Source organism: Meriones unguiculatus, chromosome 14, assembly GCF_030254825.1.
Source record: "Meriones unguiculatus strain TT.TT164.6M chromosome 14, Bangor_MerUng_6.1, whole genome shotgun sequence".
NCBI classification, from domain to species: domain Eukaryota; kingdom Metazoa; phylum Chordata; class Mammalia; order Rodentia; family Muridae; genus Meriones; species Meriones unguiculatus.
In genome coordinates this window covers 22,055,058-22,072,696 of record NC_083361.1, presented here as the reverse complement: position 1 = coordinate 22,072,696, position 17,639 = coordinate 22,055,058, and the positions used below count along the sequence as shown (strand labels likewise).

The following is a 17,639-nucleotide window of genomic DNA, read 5'->3' as shown; positions in this document are numbered from 1 at the left end:
AGAAGAACTCTCCCAGATAATCCCTTCCTTCAGAGGTTTCACGCACAATAATCTGCAGGTTTTTTTTTTTTAATTATTGCCAAATTTAGGCTTCATACATTATTTTGTTTTTCGAGACAGGGTTTCTCTTTGTAACACTGACTGGCTGTCCTGTAGCTTGCTCTGTAGACCAGGCTGGCCTCAAAAATCAGAGATCCAGCTATCTTTGTGTCCCCTGGGATTAAAGGCATTGATTTTTATCTAAGAACTTGCCTACTGAAATAAAATTTTCACTGCTCAAAAAGGAGTAAAATAATTTTGGAGATTTTTAATTTGAAGAAAAAAAGAGCACAAAACTCCTATCTATATTCTAACACAAACTTTCTGAGATCTACTTCAATAAATTCAGAGCTTAAATACTGTATCTTTTAAGACTTGAACCTTTATTTTTTGAAAAACAGGTATTTCATACAATCTTTACCATGTTAATGCAAAGTAGGCATGTGTCATTTTTCAAAAGATGCATTATGGACATTTTCAGAAAGCTGGTGTGATTCAATTTTTAATCTTAAATACAAGCACAAAATTATATCCACCAGGAGGCATTACAACTTAAAAAAAAAAAGCCACTATTTGTACAATGTTACTAGGACAAGGAAGATTTGGTTCAACTCAACTTACTCTTAAATAGGGGTTAAAAGAAAAAAACAAACATGAAATGTGATGTCACTGTCACCTGACATTCCAGGTGGAAACATTAAGGGACTTGTAAACTGAAAAAGTAAGCAACACCATAATCTGAAACAGGAGCTGAAACAAACTGTCAGAAAAAGGGGAAAACAACCACTGTTAATCAGCCTGTTTTGGAAAAATGAAATTTATTTCAGGACAATATCCAATTCTTTACCATCTTCAAATATCCAGGTGATTTTGAGGTTTTAACATGAGCACTAGAATTTCCCAGTGAGCCCCAATTCTCAAGGTTTTTCTACATGGTTGCCTTTTTTAACCCAAGCGCTCAGTTTGCTTTTTGTAAATAGACAGTGATGTTGTTTGCCAGGCTCCAAAGCAGGCCAAGTACAATGAACAGTGACCTGCCTCCTCTTGAATCTTTGCAAAGTGCTGTGATGCTCACTGGTACTTACTTCCTAGAAGGAATCTTCCTATCCTATCCAGTTAACTGAAGTCTTCAGGACTAGTGTGTTAATTTTTGCCTCCTTGAATTAGGGGGAGAGGGGTATAAATTACTGGCATTTTATAAATTCAACAAGACATAAAACAATGTTCTTCATCTGAACACATGTGAAACAGATGTTTCAGGGTGCTAGATCTAAGGGCTAGGATGTATGCAGCCTATCGTGCAAGGTTCCATCCCTGCACTGCAGGAAATCCAGCTAACAGCAGCATAGCACTGACATCTGCTGTATATGAATGAGTAGCAGGCTAGTTGTGTGTTCATTAATAACAAAAGAATTGGGAGAAAAGAAGAACCAGCTCCTTTGATTTTAGTACTGCACAAGTAAGCCCCCAAGTAATTACAAAAAGGTGGAGGGAACTAGGCCAGGAAGACTCTGATTTAAAGTACCGCCTCTAATACCCCAGATTAAAAAGGACCTAAGACTGCACACCAACTCTAATATTTGGCTGTACTTGCATTGCCCTGCTTGGCATTTATTAAATGGCTCTTTCCTTAAATTTCACACATTGGAACAACCACAATTAAAACAAAAAACAATGCAGATAACACCAAACATCGGACAATATTAAAACCACTAACGAAGCTTCGGTAACAGAGGCAAGTGTTAAGGGCAAAGTGAAGGGAGGTTTTCCTTTTTATTACAAACTCTCACCCTGAACTTGGGATTTAAGCTCTCACTCAACTAAGAAAGTAGATCAAGACCTATCAGTTTCATACAAAAATCTCACACCTCAAAAAACCAAAAACCAAAAACCAAAAAAAAAAAAAAAAAACCTCACCACCAGTGTCAAAAGAAATCTAAGAAACTGTATAATCTGCTCAAGACCAGAAACAGAAACAAGATACTTTGGTAAAGAAACAGCTTCATAAGTACTAGGCTTCTGCTTGGTAGAGAAATCAACTGGGGTGGGGGGGACTAGGTAGTTAAAGACAACTAACTGCAATACATTTCAATTCTCAAGGATACTCTGAAATAAGAGGTGGTTTGTATGGTTGTTCTGTACCCCCTGAACCTTAGTAGAGGGAAGGAAGACAAAAGTATAGGGAGTAGAGGGGAGTAAGGAGAGGAAGAGTTTGGGAAGAAGAGAAAATATCCCTGGTTTTCCACAGGTATTTCATCAAAAAAAGTATAACTTCAAAACTACAGCACTCTACATGATTTCCTAAGACAGTCAGTCCCCCAAGGGCCCTGTTTTTCCACTTTAGGCTCCTTATAAAAGTTCAACCTGGCAAGGTTATTTGCACAGGAAGCCAAACCACACAAATGAGGGTTTTTATCCAGAGTGCAGTGAGCAGCTTTGAAGTCCTTGGCTGCTCTTACCTGCCCTGTCCATGCACCACTCTTCTCTCTGTGACCAGTTTAAAATAAAAAGGATAATTCGCCAGAGGCACATTTTTTTTTTTTTTGGTTTTTTTTTTTAAGCTGTCTTATTTTTGCTTGGATGCCAGGTACTTCTGATTTCACCTATTACCAAAGCAGAAGCTACTTCTGACCACTACCACCACCTACAGGAACAAAACCGTATAAAGCTGGTTTTATCATGACAAAAGCTCTTCCTGGCATGAAGAAAAGCTGAAAATGACACATTAGAGAGCAAAAGTTACCAAGTGCAGCTGCCCTCAACGCTTCTAGGGAAGAAAGCAGCAGGGAAACACAGTATGGCATCAATATTCCAGCTGGGGTCTTTTGTAAAAATAAGGCTCAAAATCAAAATCAAACGCAATGTGCTAGACTCCTTAACTTGTCATACACATGGAGTCATTGCAAACAGCATCTTCCAATACTCATAATTAAGAAAGTGCTGACACTCTGGCATCCATCCTGTGAGAATTCAACTCTTAGCAGTCAAAGAAGAGCCCAGAGCCACATGGAGTGTTTCAATCAGACCTTTCAGGCTTATGTGTAGAGTCTGACAAATGTTAAGTGGCTACCGCACTAGATGCTAAAATGCAGGGAAAGCAGACTCAAAATACTGTGTGCTACTCTGTTGATAACGTGATTTTTAGCTCTATTCTTGTCAGGACTTCTATCGAGGATCAGCAGCGAGTACTAAAAATGTTAAACTGAAGGATGCCTTGATCATGACTCACTATGCTAGCGACTCAACAGCAAGCTGTAAAATGATGCAGAAAGTAACATGACCCTTCAAAGACCACCAGCTGAATTTAAAGGTGCTGGTGCGCATCACTTCACATAACCCAAAATGGCAAGTAAGCTTTTAATTTCCACCTTAAAACAAAAGAAAAATTACACTTTGTAAATTAAAAGTATCAAATGAGAAAACTGAATTAAAAAACATCTCACTCTACCTCCACCAGAACATCACTTTATTGTGAACCTGTCATCAACAATGCAAACTCCAATAGGTTCTCTATCCTGGTTGTTTAAAAGGTAAAAGATTACATCAGATCAGCTACTTTCTATGAAAGAAACTACAGCAATCACAGAAGAGGGAAAATTTGAATGACCTCCAAAAAATGCACACTGTAAGCAGAGGGGAGTGCACATGAAATCAGTGTCTGTTAGACTCGTTACGTTTGGATGCACAGTGACAATTCTGGAAACTGTACATGATAAGAGTCACAGATATGACTGAAATAACCAGTTACATCTTGTATGTAATGATCAGACCTTTAAGCAATCCTCTGAATTTTCCATGTTTTCACTGGATTTGGAGAAGCTCCTGTTTCTGTCTCCAAATATGGTAATAGTGTGGAGACAAAAGTTTATGAAGTGTAAGGATTGAAATAAAAGTGAGTTTTGACAGCTGGCTAATCTACCAGAGTGGGTCAATGGGGAGCTGGGGAACAGGTAAGCAATGGGAAGGAGTGGGATCCATGGGTGCTTTTTCTCTTCATTTCAGAAGTCAGTTCTTCCACTGTAGTGTATCTGTTACACTGCTCTCCATTTTTTTCAGTCCATTTCTGAAATTCATACAGCATAGCCTTTTGGTACTTAACTGGTCAACCCAACCAGTACTGTTGCCGAGCAACAAATGTTTCTCGAGAATCTGAATGCATCTCTCTTCCGTGGCTGTGAGTTCTTCGCGGCCCCAGTTCTCTCTGTTTCTGAGCGGGTTTGTTTTCCTGGATTGTACACACAGGGTCAGGTGGAATGAAGTTCCAAGTCACTCTGTGCTCCGCAGCAGCCCGATTTCTTTCTCAGCTAACCTCCTGACACGTTTGCAGCTGTTCTGTGGCAGAAAGACAATCTCCGTGTGCAGGCAGTGAGCTTGCTTTCTTCACCTTTGACCCTGGCCATGGTGTTGGGCGTATCCCTGAGTGCAGCTGTCCTGCAGGATTCACTTCCTAGTACACCGAGATTTCCTAGGTTTCCTCAGAGTAAGCCCTCAGTTGCATCACCACCGACTGTGATGTGGCTTTGGATGCCTGAGGCTGAGTTGATTCTGGTGGATGTCTGACCTCGCTTAACCAGACTCATCTACTGTGTTGCCATTCACACCCAGGCTGTCCAACCTTCATACAGCTGAGCCAAGTTATCTAGATTAGTTGCTTCCTTAATGACATAGTCAACCTGTGAAGATAGGTATGAGAGAATTGAAAATCACTGAGAACTTCGAAGGTTACAGTTCATGGTTTGCACGAGTTGTCTCAAGAGTAAGTTTCTAGTCAAGTGAATTACCCAAAGGAAGAATATTTATTCTGGTGGAAAGGGTGACACTCTCCATGACCACAACAGGCAGAGTGTCTTAGGATAAAGTCAGTACCCTTAGAACCTTAGAGATCATAAGAGGCCTACCCACCCCTAATGCTGGCCCTCAACATTTGGTTACACCTGTCCTTGTTTTGTAAACCTGCCTAAAATATATTTGACTGGTTGATTAAACAGCCTGTACCTGAGCAGGGAAAAATGGGGTAGGTGTGACTAAGGTTGGGGGCTGCAAGATGGATGGTGAGGTTATTGGGACAGTGTAAATGAAATATCTGCCCGCCCCGAGGTAAATAAGGCAATTATAAATCTAACAGGTGTCTATGTCTTATTATTTTTTGACAGCAGGTTAAATAATACCACTATAATAATATTAGGGCTAATAATAAATATTTTAGCCCAACACCTTTTTTTTTTTTTTACTACAACACACCCCACCATTTGTTTTGTTTTCAGGGTTATGCCATGAAATGTTCTTAGAACAAAACAATGATGCAAATACGGGTAAGTAATGGTTAGTCTAGGCAAAAAGTATGGCATTCCCTACACTTTTCTATAAACACTTTGCAAAATAGATGGGAGTTGAATGGCTCAGGTCTACCATCTGTAAGGACGACATTCAATCCCTACCACATGGGGGGGAAGGAGAGAAATGCTATACAGATGTAACTAATAACAGGAGAAAACTTTGGACAAAAACACACAGCTATTAGTGGGACTAAAGAGTCTATACCTTCAAAAACTGTCATCCTCTCCATCTGAAACTTTAAATCTTTAAAGTGAGAATTGACTTGAGTGTGCGGGATGATTAGAAGAGTCATACAGCTTAAATGTCTGGATGTGACTGCTGGAAGAAAGGACTAAATAGTGAACAGTCAAGAAGTGAGCACTTGACAACTCACTGCAGTTTTACTAATAACCTTCTAACTCCTGATCATAAGGTTTAAGGACTGATTTCTCTTTTATCATTAACATTTACGTGTGTGTGTGTGCATGTGGGTGAAAATCAGAGGACAAAATGAAGTGAGTTGGGAATCTTTATTCTACTATGTAAAACCAGAGATTGAACTTAGGTTGTCAGGCTTTGTGGCACGTGCCCTTACCCACAGAGCCAATCTGCTAGGCCAGGGGCCCATTTATTTCTTGATAAAATAAGAAAATGGATAAATGAGATCCTTGAACCTACCAGCAGCATTAATACATAATTTAAGCTTTAAAAATAGTCACCTGCTCAGCAACTGACATCCTCCTGTTTGGATCAACATCTCGGCCCTCTAGCTTGGCTTTCACTCTCTTCCATACACTCACTGCATAGGAGTTTCTCTCTTGCACAGCTATGAAGCAATGACACATGTAAGTCAAACCAACTTTTGTGTATTATAAAATTATACGGCATCCATATTCTAACTGATTACCTTTCCCAGTTTTAGGGTCTCTGACAGCCTTTTTGGGACTACAGGCGATGTTCTTGCCAGTTCCTGGGATGGTGCTTGGTGGAGTATCTGCTGATGTAGCCAGATTTTTCTGAATCAGCTTTTTAGCATTCTGAGACATGACATCAGGCTGAGTCTTCTGGCCAGTGTTACTCCGGACCGCTAAAGAGAAGAAGGGGGAAAAAATTGGCTCAATTTGCATACAAACAGAAATTGGGGGTGAGGAGTGGTGGCATACAGACAGGGATGGCTAGTAACAAGTATTCCACAGTACTCAATCTTGAAAATAAACTTGATTTTATAATGTTAAAGGCCGTTATCCCATCGTGGTAGTTCATGCCTTTAATCCCAGCACTTTTGAGGTAGAGGCAAGAAGATCTCTCTGAGGCCAGCCTGGGCTACACAGGACAGCCAGGGCTACACAGAGAAACCCTGTCTAGAAAAACAAAAACAAATGAACAAAGTCCTTATCCCTTGACATAACACTTTTCTTCCTAAAAAACAACCCTCAACTGTGGGACTCTAAACACATGACACTGTACAACATAATCACCTTCACTGAGTAATGATAAAAGACTAACAGTGGCAGGCAATACCTCAAGTCAGGGCATAACAGGCCAGAGTGTACTTGTAATTCCAGTGCAAGGGAGGCTGTGATAAGTCCATCTCTAGGGCTCACTGTGAGCCCTAGGTGCCAGTGAGAGAGCCTGTCTCAAAAAACAAGGTAGGGGGGCTGGAGAGATGGCTCAGCAGTTAATGCGCTGGCTACTGACCCAGTGGATGGCAGCTTACAACTGTCTAACTCCAGTTCCAGAGAATCCAACATGTTCTCCCTGCTTCCAAACATTCATATGCACAAAAATAAAATATTTAAAAAAAAAAGTGAATGATATCTAAGGTTGAACTCTGGAACACACACACATCATAGAAAGTGTTCCTTAAAATTTAAGAGAGGCACAGCTCAGCTGTGTAGAGTACTTTTCCAATACCCACATGAAAAGGAAACATTTTTCAGACACAACAGGGCTGATGCATTAGAACATAGGTTCTTTTTTTTTGTTTCATTTTAAGTTTTGTGTATGTGATTGTGTGTGTGTGTGTGTGTGTGTGTGTGTGTGTGTACGTGTGATTTTGTTTGTTTGTCTGTTTTTCAAGACAAGACTTCTCTTGTACCACTGGTTGTCCTGGACTCATTTAACACAAGGCTAGCCTCAAATTCACAGGCCCACCTGCCTCTGCCTCGTGAGTTTTTTGGTTTAAAAAAAAAAAATTTAGTTGTGGTAGGAAGGGGGAAAAGTCTCCAAGCAGTTGGAGTAGAACAAAGAACATGGCCAAAGTGTACCGGAGAAAGAGAAGCAGAAACAGCAGCAGCAGCCAAGACCATAGGAAAAAAAAGATAAACTGGTGGCCACACCTTGAACATCAGCTCCCGGGAGGAAGAAGAAGAGTTCTGTGTAGGCCAACCAGGGCTTAACAGTAAGACGCTATCCTTTAAAAATACTAAATATCAGCATAGAACGATATGCTATTTGGACATTTATAAACTTTATATCAAGCAACTGTCAATTTATCATTAACTGGGAAAAGAAAAAAGATCCTGATGTTTCTGTGCTAATGTATTTATATATATTTTAAAAAAAAATGCTACAGATATGCACAGTAGTTTTCATGTCTTAATTTGAAGTGGAAGACTGCAAGAAGATTTTTCTATTGTCATTGTATTACTCTAAAGGTCCCAACAAAAATAAAGTTTTAAATTATAAAGTCTGAAGCAGGGCATGTGGCAGATACCTTAAATCACAAGGAGGCAGAGACAGATCTCTGAGTGGATCTCTGAGTTCAGGGCTAGCCTGGTCTATCTGGTGGGTGCCAAGACAGACACAGCTATGCAGAGAGATGCCATCTCAAACAAAAAAATAAATAAAATTAAGAAGGGAGGGGAGGAGATAAAAAGGAAGAGAATAAGAAGAAAGGAAGAGAAGTCTGAAATTATTCAGGGCCAACTTGCAAGCCATCTGGCCTCCCAGGTACTGGGATTATAGGTATGCACCACCATGCTTGATTCCAGTCACTTTAAATACAAAATACTGAATCTCACCAAATTTGCAGATTTCTTTTCCGGTCTGGTTCTATTTTTTCTCTCCCTCCTTCTCCCTCTCCCTCTGTGTTTGTGTGCATGAACCGAAATCCAGTCTTCTGCATGACTGGCAAGCACTCTTAACCATATCCAAGGCTCTTATTTTTTGAAGACAAAGTCTTACTATTAGCCCAAGCCGACAATCCTCTTACCTCTAAATCTTCTTGCCTCACCCTCCTTAGTACAGGCATTAATAAGCATGCACCACCATGCCTAGCTCATAAGATAAACTTTTTTCTTTGTTCTCTGTGTAGCCCTGGCTGTTCAAGAACTTGCTCTAATGATCAGTCTGCCTTTATCTTGTTAAGTTCCTTTAATGGTAATACAAAAATCAATTGAGCTTGGTATGTGACAGTGTGAAAACTCTTTTAAAAGGCAGTGACTATAAACACAATAACTCTTCATCCATAACTAAACACTATATGTATAAACTGTCAAGACATCAAGATCTGGCCTCTTTCATACCTGCAGCAAAGGATGGCTGGTAAGTAGCAGATGATGTTGGACTTGAACATTCGTTTGCTGCGTCGGTGACTAAGGGTGATGCAAAACTCACTAAAGTATTATAGATACTGAAATACAAAATTAATGAAATATTTTTTATGAAATGCTTTATCATATAACTATTTACATATATATGAGCAAAACTGGAAATAAATATCACAGCAGATATACTTCTTTTCATTCTCTGCTTCTACTTCCTGAGAGCTGGCCAGAAAGCACCCTTACCTCTGGCTTTGTGTCTTCAGTTCTTTCAAGGTGGGAGTGATTTCCTGCAGCATTTCAACATGTTCTTGACTTTGAACCTGACCCATGGCCTGGACTAACGTAAACAAGACCATCTGAATGTTGTCTTGCCATGATTTATATTCAGCCAGGAACTGCCTGACACTGCTCTCATAGGGGATATCTTCAGCATCTGCTAGAGCAGCCTCTTCATCCTGTCACCAATGCATAAGCTGTTAGGAACAGTCTTATTTGTTCCCAGGATCTTTGTTTCCAGCACCAAATAAAAGAAATACCAAAATCTCCCAACTAATTCCCCATGATCAAGTAATTTAGCCTTTTCTGGGAATGCATTTCCTTATTAACCAGACTGAATAGAGGACTGGAGGGAAGTACTGGTGAAAGTACTTGAAGGCAAGCTATATATGTTTGGAGACACAAGCAATGAAGAGAACACTAAAAACCAAAATACCTGCTCTATGACACGAAGTTAACCAATTTAAACCTCAGATTCTCTGTACAAAAATCAGAGCGCCTGCTTTAAAAAATAGTTAATGAATATACACTTTGATACAGTTACAAACAGAGAAGTTATTCTTGTTTACAAAGTGTCACATCTCTTCCCAAAGCTAATTTTTTGAATTAGGAAACAATGCCAGTGGGATGCATTACCTTAGCCATGGCTTTCAGGAGATGCTTTACATCTCCAAGCTGCCGGTTGTGACCGGTGAGCACAGTCTTTACGCTGTCTACTAGGCTCTGGATGGTCTCAGAGACAGTCTCTATCTGTTGCTCCTTCTCTGTTTGAACAGCCCTTTGGGTGGACATATCCTGGGTCAACTGTTTATGTGCTGACAGAAGCCACTCAGAACTGCCAATAGGATGTTCAAGAGTTGTGTCCTAAAAAGGATAAGCATCAATCCAGTTGGAAAAAGTCCTATTACCACCATCAGCAAGAGATGCAAACTCTCAGTTGTTGGCTCTATTTATCAGTTGATAATATATAGAAGACAGTACTTAACAATTTTAAGTTTAGATGAAGAATTCTCATTTATTGCATAATCATACAGGATATAAATGCTTGAAATTTAAAACCAATAATTCAACTGGAACGACAAGTATCTATAACCAGGTCCTTAAACTTACCATTACTCTCTGAAATGAAGAGAGAACTTAAAACAGCCTAAATAAATCCTTTCCACAGTATTCAAACACTGAGCTCATTAGCTTGGCACTTTTAGGCTTAGCTCACCTTTCCAGCATCCATCCCCACAACCCATTCTACTCTCGTGGCATACTGAACACAATGCTACACATACTTCCTCCTCCCCTTCAGAACTTTCACAAAAGCCACAAGCATCTTTTTCATTCAAAATACTAGTGAAGAGTTATATTTCATGGAGGCTAAAAACAAGATTTAATCATCACTGCATCCCTGTAACAACCTGTTAAATACATTCAGTCTTCAATAACCATTACTGGCCTTATCATTTTAAACATCAGCAGTTAGTTACTCCCATAGGACTCACCACTCTCTGTAATAAACGAAGCTCTAACTCAGAAACTGAACTATTGAACTGTGATGCAAATGAACACATCTGCTGACAGCGTTTGATTAGTTCAAATAAGGCAGCATCCAGGCTTAAGGCTTCTGCAGTTCTTGTTCGTAGACTTTCAAAATGAATGATATTGCTGCAGAGAAAAGTGACCTGTGAAGAGAGAACTTACATTGGATTGGAGAAGACTGATGACATGAAAAACAGCATTACCTATTCATTTCTAGAATGTGAATTAGAACTGGCCCCAAGAATATAAGACTCTTTGTGCAAACACACCAAATACTTACAAATGCTGTAAGTGCATATTTTAATTTTTATAAATACTTACCAAATCTGAGATAGCCCAAAGTACCGAAAGACAAAGCTCAGATGGCTTTATGATAGGAGCAGGGTGCCGTACCTGGTTTGCTCTCTGGCTCTCTTTGAGGACAAGATTCCTCCTTTCAGCTATTGTCGCTTCAAAATCTTGTAGCACTGGCGCCAGCGCGGGGTTGGCACCACCTGCCCACTTCAGCCGCTGCTCAATGCTTGCTTCGAGGGCTGCTAGTTTCTCCTGTAAAAGGCAGCGGGAACCCTGAGCCTTACCACACTCTCTGCTCCCTCCCTGTTAAGCGTTGCATGATCAAATTCAGAAGCAGCATGGATGGGCATGTTTCATTTAGACAACATCTCTAACATCTTTGTTTCGGAGTCCATCTATGTTATTTGAGGGCCAAAGACATCTGGGTAAGAAAAGACTGACTTCTGATTTACTTAAAATCTATAGCACTTTCATGTTCTTTGAATTTTGTTTGTTTTTTTTTTGCCTGAGATTGAACTTTCTGTTTGTTGAGGGTTTTTTTGTTGTTGTTGTTGTTGGTTTTTGTTTTTGTTTTTTTTAATCCGGGTTTTAGTTTTGGTTTTTCAAGACAAGGTTTCTCTGTGTAGCCTTGGCTATCTGGACTTACTCTGTAGACCAGGCTGGCCTCAAACTCATAGAGATCCGCTGGTCTCTGCCTCCCTGAGTGTTTTGTTTTTAAAGTAGTTTTTAAAAAATTAAATTCAGATTCAGTATGGTGGTGGTACAACCGCAATCCCAGCACTGGAAATGCTGATGGCCAGTTCTAAAACTAGCCTGGGCTACAGGGCAAGAACCTGTTTCCTCTATGCCAAAAAGAGAAAAAATAAAAATAAAATAATAAAAACACTGCTGAAGATGTATGTAGCTTGCCGAGCACGTTCAATTTTTACAAGAAAAAAAAGTTTAAAAATAAAGGAAAGAAGCCATGCATGGTGGTGCACACTTGTAATCCAGCACTTGGGAGGCAGAGACAGGTGAATCTTTTTGAGTTCAAGGCCAGCCTGGTCTACAAAGTGGGTCCAGGACAGACAGGCTACACAGGGAAACCTTGTCTCAAAAAACAAAAAAATAAAAAGGGAAGAAAAGGAGAGAGAGAGAGAGAGAGAGAGAGAACATGACTGGGAACACAGCTCAGTTGAAGTTTCACTTCAAAATTTTAAAATATTATGTTAATATTGACTTTCAATTATATTATTAAAATTATATTAATCAGAAAAGAACATCACCAAGTATGAGTTACGAAGGATACACACAAACATACAGCTTCAAGACCAACTTAAAATATTAAATATTTAGTTTTCAACATAGAGCTGGAAGCATACAGTCAATAACAATCATTTAGGAACATGTTCTGCTGCTTTGGACATATTAAACCCTTTACAGAAGTAAAATCTATCAAGCTTTCAGAGTAAGCCAGGTAAAATAGTTATTACAGTAGTTCCTGGCCTTGGAGAGTAAGACAAAAAGAAAAAAAATGTCTGTTTAATTAAGAGAGAAAGAAAGCATAGTGTTGTAAGGGTGGGGAGGTGGAGAGGCTCTGGGAGATGAGGTAAACTATGATCAAAATATACTGTATGAAATGGACCACCCCTTCCCAAAAGAAGCTGGGCAGGGCATGGTGGTGCATGCCTTTAATCCCAGCACTCAGGAGGCAGAAGGAGGCAGATCTCTGAGTTTGAGGTCAGCCTGGTCTACAAAGTCCAGGACAGCCAGGGCTACACAGAGAAACCCTATCTCAAAAAACCAAAACAAACAAAACATCAGAAAAGGTCTTCATTTTAAATTAAAAAAAAAAAAAAAAAAAGTAAAGATATTACTATAATATATTCCATTGGCTTAGAAGCCAGATAGGCACAGATATAATGAATGTGACCAGTTACTTGTTAAAAAAAAAAAAAAGTGTTAGTAAGAAGACAGTTAAACACACCTGAACAGTCCCAATTGAAGTCTCAATCTGACTGAGAGCATGCAGTTTCTTTTTCATGCTGGTCAGGATTGCAGACCGAGGTGGAGTGACTGACATGGCTTGTGGTCTGTTGATAAGGAGGTCTTCATGCTGCCACTATTCAAAGAGAAAAAAAAGGAATGTAGCACCAACAGGACAAAACCAGATAAATAAGGGAAGTATAGCATGAGTTAAGACTGAGAGAAGACAGAAAATTAAACTGCAATAAAATGACATTAAGTTGGGGAGAATAAAAGAAATAAATATCACATCCAACTGAAAACTTCCCTGGCATAGAAGACAGCTAGAAAGTCTTATATTTGGTGCACATGCCCCAGAAAACAACCGACCTTTCCAGGTCTGGTGGAAAAAGCCTATAATCCCAGTGCTTGTGACAGAGACAGGAGACAGGAGACAGGAGACAGGAGACAGGAAGATAACAAGTTCCAGGCCAGCTTGACTTAACAACAAAACAATAAAATCCTTAGCCTGATGATATGTGTGTCAATCTCTTGATAAGAGGATGAAACAAACTTAGTTTGGGGTCTGGTGAGAATGTCTAGCAAGAAAAACTAGACAAAGACTCGAAGAAACAATGGTCATTTGGGTTACAACTTCTATAGGAGTGAGGGAACAGTTTAGTGATATGCCTAACATAATGTATAAGGCTTTGGATTTGATTCCTAGAACCAATAAATAACAATCCAATAATTATATACTAAGCTTAGGGCTTAAAGTGTGCCCAGATTTTAAAATAGAAGAATTTCTAACTGTCAATTTTAAATTTTTGCTCTTTGTTTTTCATTATTATCAATACTATTTTAGATAGGGTTTCATATAGCTCAAGCTGACCTCAAACTTGCTTTACAGCCAAAGAGGACCCTGATCTCTGATCCTTCTGCCTAAATAGGTGCGTGCAAAACAGCCCAGTTTATGCAGTGCTGGGTATCCTGGACCTTGTTTATGCACTGCCAACTATAAGTGAGCTAAACCCTAGCCCTGACACTGATGATTTTTTAAGGAATAAAATCCAAAATGTGTAGTATTTCAAAGCATAAAATATTTTCAGAAGTCATAAAGCATTATTACCCACCCACTCCAAATCTACATACAATGTGTGAGAAACAGAACTATTAAAACACAACTAATGTGATTAGGGTTGAATATACTACATTTCCTAACTTAAGAAAGAAAATAGCTAGTGATGATAAAACTGCCAACAGAAGAAAACATTGTTCCACTGCCCAAAGCAAAACAAAACAATCACTGTTTATGCCAAAACATTGCCAAAACTGACATTCACCAATGCCTTTAACTTTTTTGACAATGTCAAAGCTTACATTTATAAAAGAATAAATAAAGCCATCCCTGAGTTGCACTTGCTTACAATCTTCACAGATTGTTGTCTAACCCTCACAAGTCATCCTCTGTAAGGACACCAAACTCAAGCTACAGGCAGAACATCAGACAGATTTGGTTGGAATCCAAATTTATCTTATCCCAAAGCCCATATTTATATGTCAAAACAGGCTTCTTCTATAAGAAGTTTCCAAAATAAAGGCACATTTTCTTTGACCCAAAGCTATGCATTGTATTTTTAGAGCATCAGAGAGACCTATTTAGAGATAAATTTAATTATAAATTCAACAATACAGGACATAGACCTACCTACACCATGAATAAATACAACCATTACAAACTACATTCATGAACAATATTCACTGTTACTTAATATATAAACATAAAATGCTTATTATGTAGTTCTGCTGAAAGAAAGTAAAAAAAAAAAAAAAAAACTTTAAACATGAAACCAACTCCATTCCATAAAAGAAAAGCAAAAAGTAATTGCAAAGAAAAACACAGAAGCCTTAAAAGTGTCCACTTTGATTTGGCACAGCTGAGGCAGTTTACACTGTTTCCTTCCTACTGTCATACATGAATTTGTGTACTGCAGCTGCTCACCTGGAACATGGCGATGTGCAACTGCACCCGTTGCAGGCTTGTCTTGCAGGAAGAAATGCTCGTTTCCAGCCTGCGCACCAGGTCATGCTTCTTCCAGGCTGTGTCATAGGAGCTGGCTAACACAGTGGCCCTGTTCATTACCAACTGTGAGAACTTTCCTACCTGGATGTTGTGCTCCACGGCTTTCTTACATAGATCATCTACAGAAACTTTGCTTTCAGCACCAAAGTCCTTTGCCTCCACCTGAGCAATGATGTCTACACCCAGGGCACTGATAAAGCTACAGAGTGTGAGTCCAAGGGCTTGGTTTGGGAGTCCTATCAAGAGCTGCCTTACAAAGTCAGCTGTAAAAGCCTTAATAGGCTTGGCCATTTGATCTTCACTGAAGCAAGAGTTTCTAAAAAGGGTTTTCACATTGACAATCTGTACAGGTCCATTCACAGTATTCTGATCTTCAAGTGAACTTGATCCTAAAAAAATAAAAATAATCTTAAAATGGGTCCTGAACAATTAAGATCAGATAATACTGCTTACTTGAAGCACTGAGAATTCACAAGTGCACAGTTAAATTAAGGCTATTCCACCATGATCTCTCTAAAGTATTATGAACACAACCTAAGCCAATATTACCTGATAATGTTTTAGAAAAGGTACCACAGAGCCTGAAGAACTCCTTAATTGTCTGTAGTCTTTTTAAAAAGAAAATCTCCTCTAGCACCTGACGGTGATTGTCATCATCAAAAAAATTGACCTGGGTACTCCTGGCTTCCCGAATAATGTCAATCTTCCGCCAAGCAACAGGAATTTCCATCTTGTTTAACTGTGCAAATAAAAAGAAGAATGCTCATTTTCCTCTATTTACATTAAATAACTATTGCACTTATACTTTTCATAAAACAAAGGCAATGTTTACCTTTTCAACTAATAAGCCAAAAGCAGTTTCAACTTGGGCAAACATGCCATCAAACGCCACCAAAAGCATCTGGCCAGCTGACATTTTTGGTGTTTCATCAACTGAACCATTTCTTGGTTGTATTAATTCACCATATTGTGCGTGCAGCATTCTAGAGAAAAAGAAAATGGTGTTAAAACCCTCAGCTGAAGAATTTGTCTGGGGAATACAAACGTCTGAGTCTCAGAACTGCTATGCAAAGTCTACAGAAACATGCTAGCACTATGAGAATTTCTGTGAGAAAATGGTATTTAGTGCCAATTCCATTATAAAATCAATGATTCCAACTGTTACAGTAACGTGTAAACTTATGTGACTTAAATAATATACAAATGTGGATGACATTTTTAAATTTACTACATAATATGTGAGAATGTCAAGAATAACCTAATTCCAAAGTATAGATTTATAAAAATTCAGGTGTGGTGGTGCTATAGCCACATAACTGCAATTAACTTTAGACAGTAATGAAAGTACCTGCCATTTGAAGTATATACAGTTTTTATTATGTACATTTCAGAACTTTAAAAAAGTTGTGTGATTTAGTCTGTCAGAGGATAACTTTCATAAACAGCAAGGCATGACGTCACATGCCTATGACCCCAGGAACGGCAGACCAAGACAGGGGAGCCCTGTGTACATATTGCATAGCTAGCATAGCCAATCAGTAAGCTCTAGGCTCAATGAGACTCTGATGGCTTAAAAAGGAGCAATAAACAGAGGAAGACACTTGACATCAACTCCTCATGTGCAGACATGAACACCTGCATCCATGTATCCCATACACAGCAAATAAAGTGAGGTTTGAAATTCATTAAAACATAAACTTAACCTAACTTTTTAACCTAACTGTTTGAAATGATGATACCTCTATTACATAAATAGTTTAAACCACTTTTATCTGGTACCTGTCTCTGCTATTAGTTATATTCTTATGTAGTTACAGCTAAAAATTAACAGGAAAAATCAGAAGATTTTGAAATGCAGCACTGATATGAAAGATTATTGTTACCCTTTTATTGAAGGAATAACAAAAGATAAGTTTATAAACGATGTTCATATTTCATGTGTACTGAATTATTTTAGGAAAAAATCTACTTTAGAACAATAAAGGCTGTCAAAAAGGCTCGATTGCTGGAGGTTGGTCTGATGCTAATTACTGGCTCTCTGTGTAAACCTGCCTAAGTCATTATACCTGACTGGCTAATTAAACAGCCTATACCTGGGGCAGAGTAGAATGGATAGAATGGAGTAGGCATGGCTTAGGTTCCCTGGGCTTTGGAGAATCCCACGAGGAAGAGAGAAAAGAAGGAGGTTTCTTCCTTGATGGGTTAGCCAGGAGGAAAAAACCTTGTGGGGCCAGGAGGAGGGATTCCAATAATGGTGTAATGGTATAAAAAGGCCCAGATTTAAAAAAAAAAAAAAAAAAAATTTAAAAGATTATGGGTAGAAGATAGGACTTTTAAGGAGGGTAGCATTGGATGGGGGCTGGGAAATGGATGGTGAGGCAATTTAGACAGTGTAGGTAGGAGTATCTGCCCAGCCAAAGGTAAATAAGGGAATTATAAAGTCTAACAGGTGTCTGTGTCTTATTTGTGATAGTGGGTTAGATAATACCTTCGTGATAATCACAGGGCTAATAATTAACACTGTATATCCCAACAGCAATTTTATAATACAACACATCATGCAAGCCTGATTTCCTGAGTTCAATCTACAACCCTAATGAAAGTGGACA

The 17,639-nt window shown here is 39.0% G+C and overlaps 1 protein-coding gene across 4 annotated transcripts in view; it reads right to left on the bottom strand.

Annotated features, from left to right (window-relative positions):
• Window positions 1-403: 403 nt before the first annotated feature.
• Window positions 404-17,639, bottom strand: part of Smg1 (SMG1 nonsense mediated mRNA decay associated PI3K related kinase) — a 108,920-nt gene continuing 91,684 nt past the window's right edge. For all 4 annotated transcript variants that reach the window (XM_021646954.2, XM_021646953.2, XM_060366969.1 and 1 more), the window contains 12 exons: window positions 15,863-16,013; window positions 15,580-15,769; window positions 14,950-15,419; window positions 12,970-13,104; window positions 11,103-11,255; window positions 10,673-10,852; window positions 9,816-10,043; window positions 9,147-9,358; window positions 8,883-8,989; window positions 6,263-6,442; window positions 6,075-6,181; window positions 404-4,712 (listed from right to left, as the gene is read on the bottom strand). In XM_021646954.2, the coding sequence (XP_021502629.1) occupies window positions 4,635-4,712; window positions 6,075-6,181; window positions 6,263-6,442; window positions 8,883-8,989; window positions 9,147-9,358; window positions 9,816-10,043; window positions 10,673-10,852; window positions 11,103-11,255; window positions 12,970-13,104; window positions 14,950-15,419; window positions 15,580-15,769; window positions 15,863-16,013 (2,191 nt within the window). In that variant the 3' untranslated portion in view covers window positions 404-4,634. The remainder of the gene's footprint in view (window positions 4,713-6,074; window positions 6,182-6,262; window positions 6,443-8,882; window positions 8,990-9,146; window positions 9,359-9,815; window positions 10,044-10,672; window positions 10,853-11,102; window positions 11,256-12,969; window positions 13,105-14,949; window positions 15,420-15,579; window positions 15,770-15,862; window positions 16,014-17,639) is intronic.